Genomic DNA, 25,766 nt, shown 5'->3' with positions numbered 1-25,766 from the left:
CAATAACTGAAATAACGACAGTATTTTCTGGAAACTATGGTTACCATGGTCATTTTTTGTAAGGATTCTCTATAGCTGTGCATGACAACGTGTCCAAAGATCAGGGCTGTGAGAGACAGTAAAGAGAGAAAGAGAAAAATAAAAACACCCTCTCCTTTCATGCAAGTCTCACGCCACTTTCAAAGCACTGGGCCCATGTCAGGTCAGTGCTACATGACTTCCTCTCCGCTCACAATCTCCCATATCCTGCTGCGGCTATGAGCCTGCCCGTGTGCAAAGCATGTGGAGAGCATGCTCTAACCCACACCAGATATGTGTGCAACTTTTTAAAAACAAACACATACGCACACAAAATATATGTGTGGAAGTTGTATTGATTTTTGGGTGGCTATGTGGGTTGTGTTTGGTGTGGGCAATTTTATTTTGAGAAACCTCTATACATTGGGTTATTTTTATTTGGATGAGAGGGGATTCATGAAACCAACTTCATTCAACTATAACAGATACTGAAACAAATATGCAAAAGGTATCTTCCTCAAATCAACTATTGTTTTTGGGATGTTCTCCAGAGTTTAAAAACAGCTGTACTCAAACATTTACATAACCCTTTTCTCACAATTTTCCATACCCCTTGCAGAATCTGTTAAATGATGTTCAGTATTTCTTAAATATAAGAGAGATCATAATATTTTTTTTAATTTATTTTTTTAATACTGTCCAGAAGAACCTGCAAAACAGATATTTAAGTATATTCCACAAGAGAAAATAATAACTGGAATTACACAAAGATTATCCAGCAACACAAAATTAAGAACCACGGTTATGTAAACTTCTGAAAAGAATAATTTGTGAACATTCAGCTATTAATTTGTCTTCTGGAATATATTCTAAATAGCTTCTTTAGGAGAGTACTAAATAAACTAAATGCATTATTCAGGATCCCTCTTATAATCCCTCTTATTTTAAATAAAATTATAAACTTCGTGAAGATTCTGCAAGGGTTATGTACGCTTAAGAGCAGAACTGTTTTTTGAGGAAACAAAATCAGAGGAAAGTAGAAGACAAAACAGCAAACAGACAATAATGAGAAATATGGGCACCTGTCAACAATTAAAAAGGGAAGAAACATCAAGCAACCCAGGAAATATAGGAGTACTAATTAAAACCACTAGTTAAAAACGTCCTGTTTCGAGCCTACACTAACTGTGAGCAACATACTAGGGGCCCCTCCATCTCTCAGCCTCGGTCCCTCCCTCCCTTCATCTACCTAGTTAAGACATTGTGGGCTCTATCAGGTTTTTTCAGTGTTCATGCAGAGCAGCTGAATACAGCATATTTGGGCTGGGTTGGCTGGATTGGGGAAATGGGCTGTAGGGATTTGGGGGCTGGTGTATTGGCCATACTGGGGGCCACCAGGGACCTCCTGGGGCCGTCTGGCAGAGGAAGCCCTGCTTTGATGGACAGACAGACATCCAAAATAATCCTTAACACCTCCTATATAACACCAATGGAGGTGATCAGGAGCAAAGAGTGTTTAATGATGCCACTTTAATGAAGATCTTCAGTGTGAGACTGACTGACCTATCTGTATATCAAGCCACTAGTCATTAAAGGTGTAATTCCCTGATGAAATGGTACAGCAGTTTTTTTTATTGAAACATGCACCTTTGATTTTATCCTCATAAATACAATTAAAGGTATATGTTTGATGTCCAACATCAACGTGCTATGGTGAATTGCTGTAGTTGTAAGTATGGCTTGCCTTTAATGATAGACAAAACTTTGATAATTCATTGACTTCAAAAAAAATCTCATTCCCCTCACATAGAGATATTGTGGCCATAAGCAAAACATCTCACAAAACGAAGTTTGTTGGGTTTTATAAAACAATAGTTGATGTGCACTGTGAAAGTAGCCAAACTAAGTGGAACAAGTCCCTAGTAAATGTGATGAGGTTACAATACTTGAGGTTATTCTGCTAACACTGTGTGAACTTGAGGTGAACTGACCACATACATGCACTTAAATTTACCTTGGGACCAGGTGGTTCACAGTAATTGCAAAAATGGCAAAGGAAAGTGAAGATAGTTCTGAAAAAAGGTCTAGTGTCATTTGTTTGCATAAGTCAGATTTTTTTTTTTTTTTTTTTACCAATACAGTGACATTCATACAGTTTTAAGAGGGGATTAAGAGTTTAAATACTTTGGGGTCACCGCACTAAATCTATACAGCAAAAAGTTGTGATAATAGAAAGTTTTTGCCCCAATCTCAAATATCAACTCTCATCCTTACCAGCTTCTTGGTAGGTTTATTCAAGAGGCCCTGTGTTTCCAGGGAAAAGAAGTTGAGAGAGATCATATTTAGGGACATCTGTCTTGTGAGGCCAGTTTCAAAATGTCATGGCTTTCTTGAGCTGATGCCAAGATATACAGCCCCTCTCTCTCTGGGCCCGACTACAGAGATCAAGTCCTCTTTACAGAGTAATGAAAAAGACTGTTATTATTGCTTTGAAAAGACCTGTGGTTTCCTCTTATATCCTGTGAGTTCAGAAGCTGCTGTGTTCTTTACAAATGATGGAAAATGCAAGAGCACATCAGAGGTATTTTTAGTTTCTTGTTTTTTAGATTAAGCTGAGCATAGCCTTTAATTTGGTATAAAAATATAATCAATGCCACATTAACTATAATCTAACAGTGATAATCATAAATTTAATAAGGAAATATTGCAAACAAGCCCTAGCCACTCTATGCATTCATTGTATGGAAAAGAGCAGCATGAACATTTTTCAAAATATGTGTATGTGAGAGTGAGTGTTCCATTGAAGAGACAAAGAAATATGGGTTTTGGACCCATTTAAATGAAAATTTGTCATAATTTACCTCATGCCTTTACAAACCTGTTTGATTTTCCCTCTTATGCGGAACACAAAAGGAGCACTTTAATGCATATACCAGTCTATCTTTTCAATACAATGGCAATTGACAGTGACTCACTTTAAAAAGGACTCAAAAGTATCATAGTAGTAGTACATGCGTTCTTTTGTGTTCCATGGAAGGAAGAAAGTCATACAGGTTTGGAATGACATGATAGGTTAGTAAATTATTACAGAATTTTAATTTTTTGGGTGAACTATTCCTTTAAGATACTTAAGAGTCATTATTCACTTACCCATTGCACCTCTCCTGTTTCCTCCACCTTTGGCAGCATGACAGCAGTGGGCAGCACCTCCTCCTGCAGAATAACCTCGAGGTCAGCTTCAGCCAGGCCACTGGATACTGAGTTCACCCGTACACACTTCTCTGTACGCCCCAGATCAAGCTCTGCCAACATCTTTGGGATGGTTTTCCGAGCTGCATCCTGCCAGAGACACAAACTGCACACTAACCTACCCAGAGTCGACATCAAAGAAAGAAAATTACTTAAAATGCAGACTAGTCACCGAAATAAAAGGGTTACCCAAGAGTGAACCAATATATGCAATATTCAATGATGTACTAAATGTGTGCTTGCACAGAACATTGAATTTTTACACAATTCAGACTTTCCAAATGATGAGCAATTTATTTGATTTGACTAAGAACACAGATTTGTGTATAGACCGTAGAAGTAATAAATGTCTGTCAAACGTGCACACCAGTGAAACTTCTGTAGACTGATTATTGTTTGCTTTTGTGCGACTGGACAAAGCTCTGGTACACTGGAAGAAGTATTACGTCAAATATGGAAAACTGCAAGCAACAAAAATGCAACCCAGGGCATATCTGTTTGAACTGGTCAGTGGTGCACTTGTAAAAATATAAAGATGCATCAGCTTGGAAGAGAGGACGTTATGTGAATCTAAAGAAGAAGAGGTGATTGGCGCCTGGGATTACGGTGAGGAGTAATATCTAGCGAGAGGGATCAATCTCACTAGAGCAAATGCACCAAAGGCCATAAATGTAAATTCTCTGCACACAAGTTGTCCACACAAACACCACAGACACATGACCAAAGTAAGTGGAGGGAGGGCAGGGGGGTAGAATGTAAGTTAAAGCCAAGTTCCAGGGCCTAACTGTGACACAGCAGCACACGCAAGGAGATTCAAACCAGATGCAGCTCGAGAAGACTAAATGTAGGTGGTAGGGAAAGGGCCGAAAGATGAGGTTTTCACTGGACTAAGCACGGCACTCAATCCAAAGGGAAATGTGGTCTCAGTTAAACAGCAAGAGGAAACAGTAGCTCAGGAGTTGTCAGGTTAGATCAGAGGAGGGATAAGAGAGGCCATGTAAGAAAGTAGAGGGGAAGAGAAACTCATGGGTTAATTCAACTTGAATGAGGCACTTCGTAGTCTTGGTCATTTTCACACAGTCCACACAAAGAGCCGCAGCCAGGCACACATTTATTTAAAAACTGTTTAACCCCATGGTCTGGCCATTATGGCCATGTAATAATCCAAATGAGGTCAGTGTAACCCTCTTTAAGGGTTCGTTTCAAAACCTAGTGAGCTCAATGCAAAGGCTTTTCCAAAAGGCAGTTTATGCCTCCAAAAACCTTGTTTATGCCGCCATCTAAGAAGGGTTGGGAGCCTAGAAGTGGTTCTTATTCAGAACTGGTTCCATAAAAAAAATAAAACAAATACCAGAACTGAATGATGTTCAAGATTTTCAGTGAATTTTCAGTTTTAGCAAATAACTTACTGAACGGTAAGTCAATCATTTCATTATATCTTGAAATTAGAGTAATTACTGGATGGTTTATGATCACATGCATAAATTAATAAATATCTTAATTAGTCTGTATAAACACCGTTTGCAAAAATCTGTTCTGTTAAAATATGATACAATCATTATCATTTTGTAGCAGGCTGCCAATGGCAGTTAATCCAATATTAATTGCATTTAATAATTCAAAATATTTCCTCCACAAACATACTAAACGATCCTGGTTCCTTAATGGTCCCATTATCGATTCTATTAGAAGAATCAGAATTGTTAAATTCCTTGAGATTCCCATCCCTACTCCACAAGATATTATAGGATTTCGGCCAAATTCTGCCAAATGAGTGAGGAGAGCTATTTGAATGCTGCACAGAATTGCTGCCTATGAAGAGCGTTCCTAATTGATCACCTATGAGGCTCCATTTCAGTTATGATGCTGTCATAGAATGCAGCTGCCAATGTAGGCAGGAGGCAGCAAGGCAGCTAACAAGGTTTTGAGACAGATCCTTAGTCTAGTCTGGACCATAAAACCCTGTCTTTTGACCTTGTAAACATAACTTCCCTGGATTAGAAATCCCTCACACTAGGGATACAATACAAGGAATGGACAGAAAGCTTTGTGCAGTCATACTTATATGTGGCATTTTGAAAGGTCACAGATATACTAACAAAACAGACTAAAATCAACATACAATCTAGACACTCAAATGTCTAAACTAACATTATGGTCCTCATCTTACAATTTACGCTAATACTGTAGTTGTTTCTCTGCTAACAGAGCACAAAGGGATCCTCAATACGGTCTTCTCAACAGACAGTCATGGGTATGCTTAATGTCTATAATGTATTTGGACATCACAGTGGTAATTTTAGGGGCTGACGGATTTATGAAGCCATAACTCAGCATTCATAAAGCTGTTCCATGGCGAATCCAGTCTGAGTGCTCCACTCTCATCCACAGTATAATCCAAGACTGATCCAGTGTCTTAAGATAACGCCGAACCACTGCTTTTTTGTGAGACTGGTATCATGTTCACTCTTGAGCAAAAACATGAGGGTTTAAGTAGCAAATCAACATCAAACAGTACCTATATCAAGTCAAAGAAAAGAGAGTTACTATGGAAGAGAAACTGACCATTCAGATTGAAGTAACCATCTGCCCAAGCTGAATTACAAAACGCTAGATCAAATCTTCATGCCACACAATCCTCTGCTTTTTATCAGCACATATTGCTTTGAACTGATGTTCCAGACAGCAAAATGTCTGAATCTCTATCAGAGGGAAGGGCGTTAACTCATCTACCCTCTTAGAAATTTGACAGAAAGAACATTCTAAAGATATGGGCTCCTGAGAGGCCCTAGTATTCTGAGCTAGAATAAAGTGCTTTGAAAGCTGAAATGTTTTACATTAATGGAAGCCCGTCCAACTAGCTGCTTCAAAAGACCCTTCCCCAATCACACAGCATCCCACAGAGTGACCAGGAGAATCACAGGTTTGAGGGATCTTTGATTTCTTCCAACAAGCCCATAATTAAAGCACAACACACTATTTAAAAAAAAAAAAATTAAGGCCATATCCTTCAAAATATCTGCATTTATTAGTGGGTCCATAAGATGGCAACACTCACAGTTGAGCCGTTGCTGCCACAAAGAAGCTCTAGAAGATGTAATTGCCAGAAAACAACAGCAGATGAAGATGGAAACAACAACAGTATATGTGTATGTCAGGAGACACCTGCATTTGTATAATGAAGCAGAAGAAATAAAAAGACATCATTATGGATCTAAAACTCCTGAAGAGAAGTAGTCCGGTGTCCCATTGCAGACATCACGTGCATGCACCAACCACCTATGTATATGCACACAGTCAACTGAAATAAACTTTAAAAGGTGAGCATCCGACTGTGTGCAGACGCTAAGTTTTCACATCACTTTGGGCTTCAGTCTCAGTCACTAGTCGCTTTCATTGCATGGAAAAAAGATGTAATGAAAGTGAATGGTGACTAAGGCCAGAAACAAACTTTACACAAGTGTGTGTACATAGATACGAGCACCTGGCCAACGCAGAGTCGAATTAACATGCATAATGTCCATTATTGCGTTACTGTGTCGGTAACAAACCTCAATACTCACGGGAGCGATACAGTTACCTTCAAAAGTTTGTGCCATTAAACTGTTTTTGTTATTTAGGTAAGTTCTTATATATATTGACTTTACTTGTTCCATGGAAGAAAGAAAGAATAGAATTATAGAATAAAGAATTTTCTATATTCACTATAGGCATTTGAGAGTGAGAGCAACTGTATCAGTCATGGCTGCTGTGTGCATGTAGCCATAATATTTTTTCCTCTCACTCTTTAGTTTTCGTCTTTCATTTTTGGCTTCTTGCAAACCACGGTGACACTTTTGATGTAGGTGAAAATGAGCTGTAACTATGTGAGGGGAGGGTGACCCTGATTCTCTGAATGTGAAATCTAAGCAAACAAATGTACCATGGACAGGGTCTGACAGATGACACACCAGGAATCTGGAGCTCTATTCCAGCTGAATGACTAACAGATCCAGCATCTGATCCGCTCTTCATTCTGCATTTGTCCAGTTCCACATGTGGGGGAACCCTGTCCCTCTAGGCTTGACACACAATTCTCTCAGCCTCTCGAAACCTACTAATTCTCCTCACACTGTGAGGTTGAAGAATGACCCTGGGTCTGTTACTTCTTCAGAGCGCAGCTTGGGCGGCTCACATATTACACGACTGTGTGGCCGCCTAGCTCTGCCAATCTAAACAGACGGCTGTAATTTGATAATGAGAGATGGAAAATATGCACCCTCAAAACTCAGCATTTCTCGAAACTCAGCGTTTTGTGATACATTGGCTTGCACTGGACTCCTAGCAGCAAGATGATAGAGAAGTTCCAGTAAAGGAGCATTCAGATGGAACCTCAGGCCCACCATCATTAATCCACATGCAAAATCTGCTCTTCAGAGTTAAACATGGAGTCTTAAAGCTTGGTTAGCCTCTGTTCCAGGAAGCTACTTACTTCTGTTCCCACAGTACTTGAAATGTCTGTCATCAAAACCTTCCTTTAAGCTGAATCAGTCTACAAAATTGAAAGCTATACCAGCAAAACTTCAACCTAAAACAATAATGTTTAACAATGTGTCAACACTGTGGTGGTTCCCAACTGGGGTTAAATACATGCATGTATGCCCAGTGATGCAGGCATCATGTGAGAATCTCTTCTGCTAATTGCAGTAAACATTTAGAAAAAAATTTAGATCCCTTTACTTGGACTTTCCAAAGCATTATATCTAGTCAGCGTTCTGCTGCATACTCTTTTATGATTGTAATTATCTTTAGGGCTACCAGGGCAGTGGTAGCTCAGCGGTTAAGGCTCTGGGTTACTGATCAGAAGGTCGGGGGTTCAAGCCCCAGCACCACCAAGATGCCACTGTTGGGCCCTTGAGCAAGGCCCTTAACCCTATCTGCTCCAGGGGCGCTGTATCATGGCTGACCCTGCACTCTGACCCCAGCCTAGCTGGGATATGTGAAAAAGAAGAATTTCACCATATATGTGCAAATGTATAATGTGTGATAAATAAAGAAAATTATTATTATTATATTATTTACATTAAAGTTGAAATGTGGATTTTTTGCTGAACCAGAATCACCAAATTTAATTGCAAAAACTAAAGTTATTTTCCAACAGGTTTCCTGAACACCCCTTCCATCTGTCCACTATCAGCCAAACAGATAGTCCCACCCCAAACTCAAGCCGCTGAACCAATGTTGCAGTGTTGGGCTATTCGGGATAATTAAACAGTGATATTTTCATCAAATCAAAATCACATTTATTGTCACACAGCCATATACATAACTGCAATGGTGTGTGAAATTCTTGGGTGCAGTTCCGATCAATATAGCAGTCGTGACAGTGATGAGACATATACCAATTTACAATAACATCAAATTAACACAACACAATTTAAAGTCTAATATACACATAATTACACACAACAATATACAAATAATAACATACACTGTACAGTATACAATACGCACAATATAGATACACATTATTCACAAAAAAAAAAAAAGGATATATGGTAGTATATATATAGAATGTACAGTCGGATGTATTGTACTGTATTGACATTCAGGTTGTCGGTTGATAGTAAGTTGTTAAGAAAGAATATATATAATAATAATATAATTTATGACAGTCCGGTGTGAGATATAAGAGTAATAATGTGCAGTGCTGATGTATTTGATCGTGAGAGATCAAGAGTTCAAAAGTCTGATTGCTTGGGGGAAGAAGCTATCATGGAGTCGGCTGGTGCGGGTCCTGATGCTGCGATACCGCCTGCCTGATGGTAGCAGTGAGAACAGCCCATGGCTCGGGTGGCTGGAGTCTCTGATGATCCTCCGAGCTTTTTTCACACACCGCCTTGTATATATTTCCTGGAGGGAGGGAAGCTCACCTCCGATGATGTGTCTGGCAGTTCGCACCACCCTTTGCAGTGCTTTGCGGTTGTGGGCTGTGCCGTACCAGGCGGAGATGCAGCCAGTCAGGATGCTCTCTACAATGCAGGTGTAGAACCATGTGAGGATGTGGCGGTTCATTCCAAACTTCCTAAGCCGTCTCAGGAAGAAGAAGCACTGATGAGCCTTCTTCACAATGACTTCAGTGTGGATGGACCATTCAGTGATGTGGACACCAAGGACCTTGAAGCTGCTGACTCTCTCCACTGGTGCTCCATTGATGGTGATGGGACTGTGTTCTCTGTCTTTTCTTCTGAAGTCCACCACAAGCTCCTTGTCTTACTGACGCCGAGGGAGAGGTTGTGCTCCTGACACCAGTGTGTCAGAGTGTGCACCTCCTCTCTGTAGGCTGTAGTCTACAAACAGCATTCTCACATAAGTGTTCTTTTTTTCCAGGTGGGAGAGAGCAGTGTGTAGTGTAGATGCAATGGCATCATCAGTGGAGCGGTTGTTGCGGTAAGCAAACTGCAATGGGTCAAGAGAGAGAGGCAGCACAGAGCAGATGTAATCTCGGATTAGTCTCTCAAAGCATTTGCTGATGATGGGGGTCAGAGCAACAGGACGCCAGTCATTTAAGCAAGTTATTTTTGATTGCTTTGGAACAGGCACAATGGTGGATGTTTTAAAGCATGTGGGGACTACAGACAAAGAAAGGGAAAGGTTGAAAATGTCTGTAAAAACACCAGCCAGCTGGTTCGCGCGAGCTCTGATGACGCAGCCCGGAATGCCGTCTGGGCCCGCGGCTTTGCGGATATTCACCTGTTGGAAAGATCGGGTTACATCCGCTACAGAGATGGAGAGTGAACTAACCTCTGTAGCTTCGGCCGTGAGAGCTCTCTCCGTGAGGGCGGTGTTGTTTCCCTCAAAACGAGCATAAAAAGTATTTAGCTCATCCGGGAGAGGGGCAGCGGTGTTCATGGCGGAGTTTTTATTCCCTTTAAGGTCCGTGATGATGTTAATTCCCTGCCACATGCTTCTAGAGTTGGTGGTGTTAAACTGTCCTTCAATCTTGTTCCTGTACTGGCGTTTTGCTGTTCTGAGGGCATAACTGGCTTGTTTGTGCTCCTCCGCGTTCCCGGAATTGAAAGCGGAGGTCCGCACATTAAGTGCCGCGCGAACATCGCTATTTATCCATGGCTTCTGGTTCGGATAGATCCGTGCTGTTCTGGTCGGAACGACGTCCTCCATGCACTTTTTGATGAAACATTACGCTATCAGCGTAAACCTTGATGTCGTCATCAGAGGCGGACCGGAACATATCCCAGTCCGTGTGATGAAAACAGTCTTGTAGCGTAGAGTTTGATTGGTCCGACCAGCACTGGATTGTTCTGAGGGTGGGTGCTTCCTGTTTCAGTTTCTGCCTGTAAGCGGGCAGAAGCAGAATGGAAGAGTGGTCCGATTTGCCAAATGGTGGGCGGGGGAGGGATTTGTAGCCATCCCGGAAGGGAGAGTAGCTATGGTCCAAAACCCGGTCCCCTCGTGTGTTGAAACTAATGTGCTGGTGGTATTTTGGTGCGACACATTTGAAACTGGCTTTATTAAAGTCCCCAGTCACAATGAACACGGCCTCAGGGTGCGTGGTTTCCTGCTCACTTATAATCCCATACAGTTCCTTGAGTGCCCGGTCTGTGTCGGCTTGTGGCGGGAGGTACACAGCAGTGATAATGACCGCTGTGAATTCCCTCGGTAGCCAGAATGGTCGACACAGAAGCATGGGAAATTCCAGATCAGGAGAGCAGAAAGACTTGACAGAATGTATGTTCCTCTGATCACACCAGGATTTGTTGATCATAAAACATACACCACCACCTCTGCTTTTACCTGAGAGGTCTTTCGCTCTGTCCGCTTGGTGCACGGAGAACCCCGCGGGTTCAATGGCTGAGTCTGGAATCTCCACAGACATCCAAGTTTCTGTAAGGCAGATAATGCAGCAGTCCCTCATCTCTCGTTGGAAAGAGATCCGCGCTTTCAGCTCGCAGAGCTTGTTATCCAGAGACTGAACATTTGCCAGTAGAATACTGGGTAGCGGGGGTCGATTTGCGCGGCGTCTTACTCTGATGAGAACGCCAGCTGTTTCCCCTTTTCCTCCCGCGTTTCCGCGGCCGTGCAGCCCAGACAAAGGGCTCCGCTTGTGTGTTTGTAAACAGCGGGTCGGCATTGAGGAATTTGAAGTCTGGTTTACGGTGTGAAATTGCTGAACCAATGTCCAAAAGTGTTTGTCTGTCGTAGACAATAAGGCAGACAACATCCAAGACAAAAAAACATAAGAATTGTGAACAAAACAAACAAAACACAGACATGTTGTGTCGGAGCTCGCAACGCAGCAGCCATACTCGCCGCCATCTTGAGTTCCAAGTGTTTACACTTTTTGGGTTGACTAATTAACAAGTGGCTTGCTTATAGTTGTCTCTGCATATTAAGCTGGGATAGGAAATGTATTTTAAAATCAAAAGATTAAAGGTGCAGTATGTAAGATTCAGAAACCCTTGCTATTAATCACACTTGTGGCCGTTAAGTGAACTGCAGCCAGCTACTTGTTGCTCGTGCTCGTGCACACACTCCATAGGGATGCGAGTGAGTGAGCATCGGCCAAAACAATGACGTAATGTACAAAGACACTGAACATGATTCGCTGGCATCATGCTGACAGATGAGGTAGCATAATTAAAATTACACAGTTATGATTGATTTACTACAAACTTTGAGACTAAACTAAAACTACTTATCAGCTAACATAGCATACTGATACACACATACAGCTACATACTACCGAACTATACCAGACAGTTTACTGTTGCACTGCACTATGTTGCACTATTGTATGTTTTATATGTCATATGTTGTACTACGATCAAGAAACCAGCGTATTTGCTTAAATTTATCCTGTATACCTGACTTTTAGTATAAAGAGAAGATCATTGAAATTATTTGAAAGTTACGAAGCAAGGTAGCTTGCAATTCGTCAGCATTAGCAGGCAAGATCAAGTTAGCTAAAATTATACAGATCAATCCTTATGGCACTATATTTCACATGCTTTGCAGTTATGTTAGCTTACCTGTCCAATAAAAAGAATGCCAATTCAGGGTTGGTTTTGATCCCCAAAACCGAACGAAGGTCCCTCCAGGAATCAAATGCCCTGCCGATGTTCACTCTAGTTTTCGCTCGACCACGATCACGTACCCGCTTAGCCAGATGGGATTCAGCAGATAAATGTTTTTTTTTTTTTTTGCTTACTCGGAGTGTGTGTAGGAGTCGGTGTTGTGCTGGGAGCCGGACATTTGCTGGATTTCATCTCTAAGATAACGTTACCTAGTGCTGCAGACTGTCTGTTGATGCTGTTGAATAGCGGAAGAGAAGCTATTACAGAGGCGAGGCTCTCGGAAGCGCGCATAAACGTCACATCCTTTGGATTTTCCTGGCAAAACTGACCTGCTCCCTTCGCATGAAAATCAGTCTACAGGCTTTAATAGGCAACCTAGGAAGTCCGGGAAGGGCTCATTTTTTAAGTTGTGTTACAAGCAGTTCACACATTGGCTAAAAAAAAAAAAAAAGGCAAATATTACATGAAAATTGTTACATATTGCACCTTTAACACACTTAAGGGTCATTCAGATCGAATGCGTCTTGCACTAAAAATTAGATGCATTTTTTAAAATTTGACACTTGCCTGATATGGCGTCTAAAACATGCCGCTCCTGTGTGAGACGCTAAAAAAAAATTTTTTTTTAAATTTAAAAAAATTCACGACGCAACAGTCAAAGAAGTCTGTCTAGCGCATGTTTACATACAAAAAAAAAAAAAACAAAACTAATCAAAAACAGTGAACACAAAAACACATTCGGGGTGAATAGCCCCTAAAGCTTTAACCCATGACTATTTGGCCATGTTCTGTATATTCCAGGCTTGAAGGCCCTCAATTTTCCCTGTTTCTTCTTGCAGTGTTTGCAAAGTCACTTATCCATGTGAAGTGTGCCATGTGAAGCTGAAGAAATAATGGAAAATATGCTATAGGACACAATGAATCTAAGTAAGTTCAGAAAATGACGCAATGCAAATATTTAGCTAAATCATGCTCAACGAGCTGCAATGATTTTTCCAATGTAGAATTACTAACACATCAATCATGCACTTTGCAAGTACAAGCCATAATAGTGAAACACAAAATTAAACTAAAGTTAAGCTAGTATTGACATCCCAGTTCAGTAAAAAGCTATTCATTTTGTAGAAAATATAGTCACAGTTTCAAAATGATTACCAGCTGGAGGTCAAACTAAATACTAGGGATGTGCCCGAAGTCAAATACCATACTCGGAAAGGCACAAATAATGACTTCAAAATGAATAACGAATTCATCCGAATAAAAAAAAACATATATTCGGAAGATTGATCATCCAACAAGCACAGGTATTAAGCGATATTTTAAATAAACATACCCAAAATTACAAAGCAATGGTGAGTCTGTGAAGCCAATATTAGCTACTACAGTGTAAACCTTATGAATGAAAATGCGCACGGTGTGATTTCAAGTTCATCTGATGGCTGCGGTCTCGACTTAATTGTGCGCATCTCAGAAATGTAATCTTGTCAAGAGTAACATTAACTAAGATACTATATCGTACACATTTTCCACTTCTTTAAATGTCTGTTAACACATTAACACCAACTGTTGCACACAATTCACACATAAGGATCCATTAACTAACCTGAGCGCGCTGTTGAATTCTTGACCAGAGAAGTGATGATTTTAAAGCGGAGCTCGTCTGTCCGTCTCTCAAAGATGACCACATTTATATCCACACTACCAATTAAAGTAATTGCATGGTTTAGCCTTTATTATCAAACAGTTTAAATGCTCCATAGTTGTTTAAATACTTGTAAATCTATTCAGAATATTCCTGCACATGCACAGAGGATTGCAGATAAAACAAAACATGCGCACTGTTCCCACTTTTCTCCTCTTGAAATTTATAGAGGCTTGCTCTTGCTATTTATTCCACTGCATTTCGCTAATTCTGCACATGCAATTTAACTAATTAATTATGTCCTCCTCCACATTATGTTAAAATATGTGCACACAAAATAAGCCTCAAGTGTAGCCTATCATAAAACTTTCTGATATACATTTTCGGTGCTTTCACCTGTTTATATGATATATTATAATTTTATTTTTCTCATTTCTTTTAATGTTTGTATTTAATATTCACTACAAAATGTGTGCTTGACATTTCACAATTGCTTGACACCTTGTGCCTCCATAATAACAACGTTATACTTGCACATGGCACATAAATTTAAACATATACTTACATATTGCTGGCACAAACCAAAATTCTGTTTCAGCAGATATTAATGTAAAAAATTCCAGGAGAAACCAAAGCTAAAAACACATTCCACAGTTAATGTAGCCTACATATCCAGCTTCATCTGGTGAGAAAAAAATAAAGAATATCAGTAATATAATTAACTAATAATAATTATTATTATTAGAAGTAATAATAATAATAATAATAATAATAATAATAATAATAATAATTAAATAGGCCTATCCGAGGCATATTTTATATGCAGAAACTAGAAATGTAAGAGTTACATTTTAAAAGTTAGTTTTTAGTTTTGAGTTCTATCCGGATACAGAGAAAGATACAGATAATTTTGTCATAGTAACAGATACAAATACAGATACAGGCCTCGCTGAACACACCTACTAAACACTGTAGATATTGATGATTTGGCATGAGCATAAATTCACAGGCCCTTGCACTGCAACGCACAATGGGTCAAACTTTGTAATATATCATATGCTAGATAAAAGGCTTTTGATGTTTAACATAACCTACTGTATGTATGATATGCAGTGAAACTGATCAAAGGCAGTTCTCAGTTTGATGTGTATAATACATGCTACATAAATACAGTTGATGTTAAGTCTTTGTTTTTCATCTTTTAGAATCAAACTCTTGATGCAGAACAGTAAAGACAGACAGCTCATCTCCATTCATGTGTTCTCATTCTGATTAGTGACCACATATCCATTTATCCTGAATGAAGCCTCTACAAATCATCTGGTCTTCACCATTTCACATAAGCATTCATCATACTGGATGCTAGAGAAATCACCCTAGATTAAGTAGATATCACTAAAGCACATCATACACTTCACACATATCTCATGACTTTACTCAGTTATTTGCATTTGACATAGCATATGTGTATCTACTTGCTTAGAATAAATCAGCTATGTATGGCATGCATATCACTCATCCTCTTCCCTGGTGACAGTGTAATGACAGATCTTCATGTTGTAGCTGCAAGATTGGAGTGATAAAATGCGATATTATGGCTTATGTTGAACTCCTCCTGTTTCTTCTGCAGGATCCACAGAAGACAGATGCATGTAATTTTTCTTGACACATCATGAACATGAAATTAAAGGCATAGTTTACCCTATGTAGCTCTGCATTTTCATTCGCTTGTGCATATTTAAACCTGGCACCTTAAATGTATTAATGATTCAAATGGCATTGGTTCTCATGTGACTCATGATTGACTAGAACATTACATGCTTAAATGCTTTGAATACACCGCAATTGTGCATGAGATTTGAGAGCTGTGGCGGAGGTGTAATCAGTGAATAACAACTTCAATTTTACTCTATTCCTCAAACAAAGCTATTGAATGGCCCATATGATCATTTGGACCACTTTTAGAACTTTTGTGATGCCTCTTCTTCCCCTTTTTGGAGCTTGGCAACCACTGGTCACTGTCATTTTTTGTTATATGGAAAAAGACAATCATTAAAGCTTGGACAATCATCAAAAAGTCTCCTTCTGTGGTCCACAGAAGACAAAAATTATACAGGTTTGAAACAACATGAGGGTGACTAACTGACAACAACACTTATTTTTGGACAAACAATTCCTGGCAAGAAAACATTTTAAAGTATATACAGTTGTGCTCAAAAGTTTGCATTCCCTGGCAAAAATTGTGAAGTTTTGGCATTGCTTTTGAAAATATGACTGATCATGCAAAAAAACTGTCTTTTATTTAATGATAGTGATCATATGAAGCCATTTATCATCACATAGTTGTTTGGCTCCTTTTTAAATCATAATGATAACAGAAATCACCCAAATGGCCCTGATCAAAAGTTTACATACCCTTGAATGTTTGGCCTTGTTACAGACACACAAGGTGACACACCTGTGGCTTTTTAAATTGCAATTAGTGCCTGTGTATAAATAGTCAATGAGTTTGTCAGCTCTCACGTGGATGCACTGAGCAGGCTAGATACTGAGCCAAAGCTGCAGAAAAGAACTGTCAAAAGACCTGCGTAACGAGGTAATGGAACTTTATAAAGATGGAAAAGGATATAAAAAGATATCCAAAGCCTTGAAAATGCCAGTCAGTACTGTTCAATCACTTATTAAGAAGTGGAAAATTTGGGGATCTCTTGATACCAAGCCAAGGTCAGGTAGACCAAGAAAGATTTCAGCCAAAACTGCCAGAAGAATTGTTCAGGATACAAAAAAAAAAACCCACAGGTAACCACAGGAGAAATACAGGCTGCTCTAGAAAAAGACAATGTGGTTGTTTCAAGGAGCACAACACGATGATACTTGAACAAAAATGAGCTGCATGGTCGAGTTGCCAGAAAGAAGCCTTTACTGCACCAATGCCACAAAAAAGCCTGGTTACAATATGCCCGACAATACCTTGACACGCCTCGCAGCTTCTGGCACACTGTAATTTGGAGTGACGAGACCAAAATAGAGCTTTATGGTCACAACCATAAGCGCTATGTTTGGAGAGGGGTCAACAAGGCCTATAGTGAAAAGAATACCATCCCCACTGTGAAGCATAGTGGTGGCTCACTGATGTTTTGGGGGGGGGTGTGAGCTCTAAAGGCACGGGGAATCTTGTGAAAACTGATGGCAAGGTTGATGCAGCATGTTATCAGAAAATACTGGCAGACAATTTGCATTATTCTGCATGAAAGCTGCGCATGGGACGCTCTTGGACTTTCCAGCATGACAATGACCCTAAGCACAAGGCCAAGTTGACCCTCCAGTGGTTACAGCAGAAAAAGGTGAAGGTTCTGGAGTGGCCATCACAGTCTCCTGACCTTAATATCATCGAGCCACTCTGGGGAGATCTCAAACGTGCGGTTCATGCAAGACCACCAAAGACTTTGTATGACCTGGAGGCATTTTGCTAAGAAGAATGGGCAGCTATACCACCTGCAAGAATTTGGGGCCCCATAGACAACTACTACAAAAGACTCCACGCTGTCATTGATGCTAAAGGGGGCAATACACAGTATTAAGAACTAAGGGTATGCAGACTTTTGAACAGGGGTAATTTCATTTTTTTCTTTGTTGCCATGTTTTGTTTTATGATTGTGCCATTCTGTTATAACCTACAGTTGAATATGAATCCAATAAGAAATAAAAAAAATGTGTTTTGCCTGCTCACTCATGTTTTCTTTAAAAATGGTATATTACCAATTCTCCAAAGGTATGCAAACTTCTGAGCACAACTGTATATAAAATGAAATGCTCACTAGACCCACAATTTTAAGAACAAAGCATGTAGATGTCCAATCCATGGAGTAACAATATTTTATGTACAAAGGCACAGGTGATGCCTGCACTGAAAGAGTTGATTGCAAGGATCATGTCACAGCTCTCTTGTTCTTTTTTTTTTTTCATTCACTTATCTCATACCCATTAGGTACACATGTGATCTTTCAAAGATCCTTGGATCAACGTTTGTCTTTCTTGGCAGCAGAGCACCCTGTGTCCTGTTTGTGCTCTTCTAGGAGAACAGTGAGAACCCTCTCCTCTTCAAGAAAGTTAACCCAAAAATGACAAATTCAGGAAGTTTCTGTAATATGGCTCCAACAGCATTGCTTGTTTTCAACAGCAATCTCCCAGATAACTGGAGAGAGGGACAAATTTTATTTTGCAGACTTTGTGATGTGAACTATACTAACACACATCTACACATCACTACAATGCTGCGATCCAGTGCAGCACACTCTCTTTGAACCGACCCAGTAAGAGTGTGGCAGAAGAAATCTGAGATGACTTCAAAATACCGATATTGCATTTAGGGCTTTAATATCAGATAACAGTTGGTTGCATAAATTATGGTAAATTGGAAATGTTGACAGGAAGCCAAAAGTATTACACTTTCAAATAAGCTCAAACTGAAATTCAAGACTACAATAGTGTATTATTGAGCCAGTCCTGACAAAAAGACGACATAAATTGTACTTGTGAATATAAATGAGAGCAAAAGATAATTTAAACTTTCTCACACCCACCACTACACAACTATCCACTGTCATTACCTTAATAGGTGATGTAAAAAAAAATAAATAAATAAATAAAAGACATGCCACTTTTCTTTTCCCCAAAGCATTTCATCTAGTGCCACCACCAGGACTGACAAAGAAAAGACCAAATGGCACAACATCAACAAATAGCCACATGATAGTCTGCTGTCAAACATAGTGATACAATAATTAAGTTTGAGCACTTAGAATCACAGCAAAGCAGTCAATTTATAACTTTGTGTTCTTTGCATTCATCTGTGCTTGAGGAAGTACACAAAGATAGCTTAGGTACGTTAACACTCTGTAAAGAGTGTTAATTCTGAAATCAGAACACTATTTATCTGGCACAAAAACAATGAACGACTCAATTATTGTGGCAACATTAAATTGAACAAATACAACATTTATACTTAAAACAGCTTATACTAAATTGAACATTAAATAAATGTTTAAAATATTTGGTAACACTTTACAATAATGTTCCATTCATCAACAATAAGTAACGCATTAGGTATAATGAACAATCAATGATCAATATATTTTTGCAGCATGTATTAATCTTTGTTAATGTAAGTTATCATACAAGTTTTTCATTTCGGTTCGTTTGGAGCAAAAACAGTATTTTTCTGTTCCAGTTCAGAAGTTCTACAGCCTCTTTTCCAAATGGTTACTGGTTAGAACAAAATAAAAGAATGGTTAATAACATTCTTTTTAAACTAACAGTACTCTGCACTAAGGGGTGGGTAAAATACCAATTGCAGTGCTGCCAGATCTCGCAAGAGAAACAAGCAACCTGGTCTGGAAAAAAAAGCCCAAAATAAGCCATTTGCCTCAATAAAATAATCGAAAATAAGCAAATACATTTTTTTCTGTGTGGTGGATTTATCAGCATTGAAATCATAACAAGCAGTTCATTAACAGTTAAGCATAATTTTAATTACAGATCTGCTTTCCAGTCAAAAACCTGACAGCATAAAATATGGTTTCATGAAAAAATTATTGAAGCAAAATTAACCGGTTATAACCAGTTAACGGCATTCAACAAAATAATCACTTTGTTCCTGTTTTCGGTTGCATTATGCATAAAATTACGTTCGTTTTCGGTTTTCGTTCCTTGAACCGTTTTAAGTCCCTGGATCATAGTGCATTAACTAAAGTTAACTAATACAACTTTTGATTTTAAAAAATGTATTATTATATGTTGAAATTAACATTATCCAAGATTAATAAATGCTGTAAAAGTATTGTTCATTGTTAGTTCATGTTTACTAATGTTGTTAACTAAGGTTAACCAATGGAACCTTTTTGTAAAGTATTTCAACTTTACAATTCGACTTCCCAACGCTTTTTATAACTGAATTGAACCATTTTATTTATTTATTTATTTATTTATTTTTTACATGAACCATCGGAGTGAAATGATTCACTTAAATGGCTTTAAACTGCGTTGATAAACTATTGCATTTTGCCACACTCGCAACATGATGGAAAAAGAAACTTGTTACTAAGAATCCTGCACTGTTGAGAAAATAGCTGAAATACATTCACGCTACTAAAAAAAAAATCCAGTTAAGTTAGTAGTGTTGCTACTTTTATTTAGTTACTCCCCAGAATTAGCGCACATGCTAAGGACATATATAAGCTGTTGGTACACAGGGTGACCAGATGTCCTGATAAAACCGGGACAGTCTCGATTTTACGAGCCGTGCACCAACGAAGTTATAGTCAGGACGCTTTTTTGTCACAATAATCAGTCTTAGCGTAATATTTTATGAAAAATTTCATTGCTGTGCTTCTTGCTTTTTCTGTGATGAGAAACTTGTGACAATTAATGAGAGAATTGTTTATTCTTGCAGTCTCAGAATCAGCAGGGCTTTTTCCACTGTGCTAAACTTTCCTCTTATCACCCCATCCCCATTTCTGCTGCTGTCTGTCTACTCACCTGCTAGAAACCAAAAACCTGTGAGGGATGATAACAGTCAAACAGCACAGGTCAAGGTAATCAAATAACAAAAAATGCATTCCCTTTCAATAATATACATCCTCTGACATACCATTAGTAAACAACCCTGTATCAATGAGCTATGTGATATCATAAACCCTATTTGGATGAGATTCATTTTATATGGGAATGTGGGGCAATGTAATAATTACCAGAGATTGTCGTTGATTTTAATCCCATCCGAAACGAGCATCAATATTTTTCCCAGACTTTTCCCATGCCAATAACGATAACAGCGTCTTTTATTTTCTATAAAATACCTTGAAAAAACAACCCAGGTAAAGGTAGTCCACTGCGAACTGACATGCTTGTAAAAAGCCAGTGAATCTGTGCTGTCTGTGAGCACTTTAACTATTGTTGTTTCTGAAGTTCTCCATTTCTGAAGTCTTTGGTCAAAGAAACCAGGAATTAGAAGACGCACTTCATGAATATTTTGCTGTGTCCCGATTTTTTGTCATGGTCATCTGGCAACCCTATTGGTACATGGGGATCCATGTTTCGAGTGCAACCTGGGACATGTCCCGATCTAAAAGATATCTGGATAACAAACAGATGTTTAGATGTTTCTAAGATCAACCCACTTAGTTTTAGTGCAAGCAGTGCTTACAATGCGAGTATGGGCAGCTCATTGTAAAGTGTATCTAGGACTTTAGAAATGATCAATCCTGAGAAGAACCAAGCACATCTCCATCAGGCTGGGCCAAACCAGCTAACCTGTTGTTTAGCAAGATGTTTTGCAACTGGGAGTGTAAGGTTAAAAAAAAAAAGCAAGGATAACTGTCATGATTCCAAGCATCAGCCGCCATAACCTGCAGATGAGCAACACAGGGGCCGATGCCAGAGACACTGCACCTAGGCAAAAGCAACAACAACGGCGCAGACACACATACAAACCATAACAGCTCGAGTGTGCCCGTTAGCAGGGGGATTTATTCTTTACATACGGTGCCAGGTGGTTTCAGGGAGCTCGAAGCTGATCACAGAGGATCCGAAAACAACATCCGTCCACTTTCACACTTCAGTGGAAAAGGTGGCCCCTCCTGGCAGGGCTGCGTAGTCTTGCCATCTGGAGAATAAATCGAGTGTGAAGTACAGTGTAGTTTGGGACCAAGCTCCGAGATGGCAGCTCAGCAGTCAGTTCATTAGTTCCAAACTTCCAGGGATTGGAGGTGAGGGGGGGGGGGGGTTGCACTATGGAGCTACACTGCCACAGAGAGAAAGGGGAGGCGGGCAGGGAAGGAGCGGGGTAGGGGGGTGGTTTGGGGGATAAGGAGCCGCTGGGTGGAATACCCCAAAGTGAGCCTCAGTCTATAGGGCATCTCTGACACAAAACACACAAATAAACAAACTCGCCCCCAGAGAGAGAAAAAGACAGGTGTAGCCATCAGTCCCTGTCGGGGGGAGAGAAAGAGGACTCCCTACCCCTCCTTTTCAGTAAGGAGAGACATTTCTAAATAATAAGTGTGTGTTTGAGTGGGTGTGTGTCATAAGCCTGTGTCCAGAGTGGCAGTTAGCGGTCATTGAGCAAACTGAACTGTCTATCACATAGCACCAAGCCGGCAGGGCTGAGTAAGGATTGGCACAGGCTTGCCAGGGGGAAGCACAACAATAATGCTTGTGGCACACAGACAATTATTCAAGAGTCTATAATCAAAAGAAAACTTATTTTCCAACACTTTCAGTCAGTTGCATTGAATATCCTCATCTTTCAATGCACAAAATGCAAAACACTTTTAAATATACAAAATATAAATAAAGTGATGAGCCATGAAAGGCCATGTGTTGCTGTGATTTAAATTTCAGCAATTTCATTTTTTAAATGATAGCAACATTAGTATAATAAAAATTCAAGAATGTTCAATAAGTGTTCAATAAATGTTAAAGATAAATAAATAAAATTAATTTGTTAAGTTAAATTTTCACAATAAACAAACAAATTCAACCAAATAATACCATTTATTATCCCACCTGTAGGCTCTTTATGGTTGCCAAGCATTGTAGCAACTTGCCGCATAATATAGAATTAAATTGTCACGGATGTGTTTGTGTGTGTACAGTACATCAGCTTTGAATGTGGCACATCCAGTCAGAATTTAGGAGTCTGGCCTAACAATTTGTAAAAAAAAAAAAATGCTTTATGTTGGAGATGTGGCCTAGTGGTAAGTGCACATGCTCTGACATGTTGAACTGTTTTGCTCATACAGACGGTGTAAGTTTGAATCTGGCTCACTCCCAACTCTCTCTCCACATCATTTCCTATTCTCTCATCACTCTCAATTAAATGTTACAAAAAAGCCAAAAAAATGCTTTTATGATTCAATTTGTCCAACAATCATATGTTACCAATGATACTAGCTATACAGGTATATAAGAATCTGAATGTGTTTGAGCACTGAAGTTTTCAGGAAGCTGTCGCTTATATCAATGCCAGTGTAAATCACTCATCTTTTCAGATATCTAAGGACGAATTCTAAGAATCTGTGTGTGTATATGTGTGTACAGTATGTGTGTGTGATCCTTTCCTTTTCTGTCCTCGGCACAGGCCTATACAAAAGTAACCAAGCTGTGGGAGGAGTGTCATTTAGTGGCACAGAAAATAAAACATATGTCTATAGGTATACAAAAACCCCCATGGATTTCCATTTGCCAGGACGGGGAAAACAGCTGAGAGTGTGGGAAGTGAAAGAGCGGGCGCCGAGGAGCAAAGTGTGTTTTATTATTGAGTTAATAACTCATTTTTACATTACGCTGTTGCACGCTAGTGAATTAATAATGGATCACAGCTTTCAGCATACTGAGCCAGGCTCTTTAAAGCTAACATATGGTCTTTAAAATTTACTGCGACTTGTACGAAGGATTGTAAGTACTTGTAACCCTGACAGATTTATAACATCAAAAAGATGAGGAGAAATGGGATTACTTGATGGGCTCTTTTGCACAGAACAGTGTTATTTTCCCAGAGTGAGTTCTTAGCATTTTTATCTGGGGAAGCACAGAGAGCCTAATTCTATCAGCCTTGACAGGAATGTGAGCTAGAAAAGAGAAACCACTCAGCTTAGAGGAGGACCCAAGACCCTTCTTTAATGCCATTTTCCCCTTCTCAGATCATCTAGTATTAATAATCCCTCAACAAAATAATCCCATTCAAACATAACTAATCGGAAGAACTGAATTTGTGTTCAGTGCTTTTGTCTTTTTGTTCTCTTTCTAATATAACAGTTTTGATGTACAGCGTGGTGAGGTCTCGCACATTAACAATGCCATAATTTGTTGGAAAGCTGTGTATTAATAGAATGTCCAATACTTTTTATCCTCTGAACATGAAGTGCAACTGTAACACCTTTTTTTGACACTTACAGGCTGTCAATGGTGGATTAAGTCAAAACTAAGGTACTGTAACAAACACAAAATACTTTAATTGGCATTATTTCTCCAGCCTTAGTGGATGGATACTTGATGTTTCCCTTTGAAAGCTTTTCCACCACTTAGCACTGATAAAGAAATTAGTGGGTGTTACAAAACATTGGGATCCATCACCTTTTTTAGGGGTCACAGTTTAGGCTGTCTGTCAAACTCTCTTTACCACTCAAGCAGGAATAGCCTCTGGCCATATCAATCATCTTTATTAACATGACTTAAAAACCTTTGTTAGCTGACTCCTTTCCACCAGTTCTCCTTTTAGCTCCTGCTCCAATCACGATTTCATGGAGAGGTAAGCAGGGCCAATTGGCTGGCTGTGTGGGTGGGTTGAGAAAGCTTTTAACCTGCAGCATCTGCTGACTTCCTGCTGTTTGCTCAGTGTGACGTGGGCACCTTGTTTCAAGTGAATGTGATGGGGGGCATTTTTGCCTTTATTGGCACATAATGGGTTGGAAATGTGCTTGTTTTAAGCATTGTGCTTAGGTAGCTTTCTTTGGAGTGATTAAGGATCAGCACCTGTCTAAAAGAGAGCTTTAAATGATGAGGATTGTGTGATTATGTCTCACTGAGTCAGGTGTTGGGTCAAGAATGGGGGGGGGGTACAATGGCGGTCAGTACCTTCTTGTTGAGGGCGACCCCATCTTCACAGTCGAGAACGGCGCAGTCCACATCCAGCGAAGTCAGTTTCCTCAGTTTTCTCTCATCGTTGCCAGGTACGTAGAGCATGGCACGGCGTGGTATGTACTTCAGCGAGGTGCCAAGGGTATGGTGGGTACGTTGACTAGACTGACACCAGGGCACCGCAGCCAAGAGCAGACGACTGATCCCCCTGAGAAAATTCATGCATACTATGATGGATCTTTCAGTACACTGGTACACATATGTGCAAGAGCATTTTCCTGTCTAAAATGTTTAACTTTAAAGAGAAATCATGTCTTGTCAATGAAATAACTGACGAAAATGTCCACTGATGAAGGGTTTCCTGATCCCAAATTTTCTAGATGATGAAGAAGAGATGAAAAAGACACATGATGATTATCAAGCGGTCTTAATTAAAAAATACTGTTGATGAAAATATGAAGAAAAACTAGTACTGCCAGATATTAATGCACTGCACTGTTGTTTTTAAGAAATAATCTAGAAGTTGATTCAAATTATGCAGTCATCATGCATCATGAACTTCAAACACATTCTATATACATGTCATTATTCAGCTATTTCCACAACATATTAGAACATATCATTACAACTTCTGCACAAACAATGAAGAGAATGAAAAGGTAATCTTGAACTAAGTTTTGTGGTAGTCAGAAGGCGTAACTTGCGTTATGAAAGCTGTTTGCTTAAAACCCACTACACACAACGCAATATCCTAAACTGTCTAAATGTGAGGAATTCAAAGAGTAACTTTTAAAAAGTAGCTAATACTTCAGAATATTTATTATATGTTGTTTTTTCAGGAGCTCAGGAATTCAGGACAGTTTTCTCATGTTGTTTAATCTCACATAGTAAACCTAGCTGTATAAATCTTTAATGTTTAGTACATGTTTTAATAACTGTAAGTAGTTTATATGTTTTTTTCTAAATATTTGAATATTTGGTTCAAGTTTGATCTGTTACATTTAAAAATATTTATTGATTTTGCTCATTGTGTTCAAATAAAAAAATAAAAAAGGTATTTTTGTAGACTAAAATTATAACTTATATTTACATGAAAGAAAACTTTTAATCTTAAGTAATTAGACTGAACTTCAATTATCTTTCCA

The 25,766-nt window shown here is 39.2% G+C and overlaps 1 protein-coding gene across 2 annotated transcripts in view; it reads right to left on the bottom strand.

Annotated features, from left to right (window-relative positions):
- clybl (citrate lyase beta like) overlaps nt 1-25,766 on the bottom strand; it is a 102,762-nt gene that overhangs the window by 23,342 nt on the left and 53,654 nt on the right. Inside the window, exons 2-3 of one of the 2 annotated variants that reach the window (XM_051709763.1) lie at nt 24,619-24,829; nt 3,169-3,357 (exon numbers count right to left, since the gene is read on the bottom strand). In XM_051709763.1, coding sequence (XP_051565723.1) covers nt 3,169-3,357; nt 24,619-24,829 — 400 coding nt within the window. The remainder of the gene's footprint in view (nt 1-3,168; nt 3,358-24,618; nt 24,830-25,766) is intronic. The other variant, XM_051709765.1, reaches the window with a different exon arrangement.

The sequence above is a fragment of the Myxocyprinus asiaticus genome, chromosome 11 (genome assembly GCF_019703515.2).
Source record: "Myxocyprinus asiaticus isolate MX2 ecotype Aquarium Trade chromosome 11, UBuf_Myxa_2, whole genome shotgun sequence".
Classification (NCBI taxonomy): Eukaryota; Metazoa; Chordata; class Actinopteri; order Cypriniformes; family Catostomidae; genus Myxocyprinus; species Myxocyprinus asiaticus.
The sequence above is the reverse complement of the archived record's forward strand: the minus strand, read 5'-3'. Positions and strand labels throughout refer to the sequence as shown.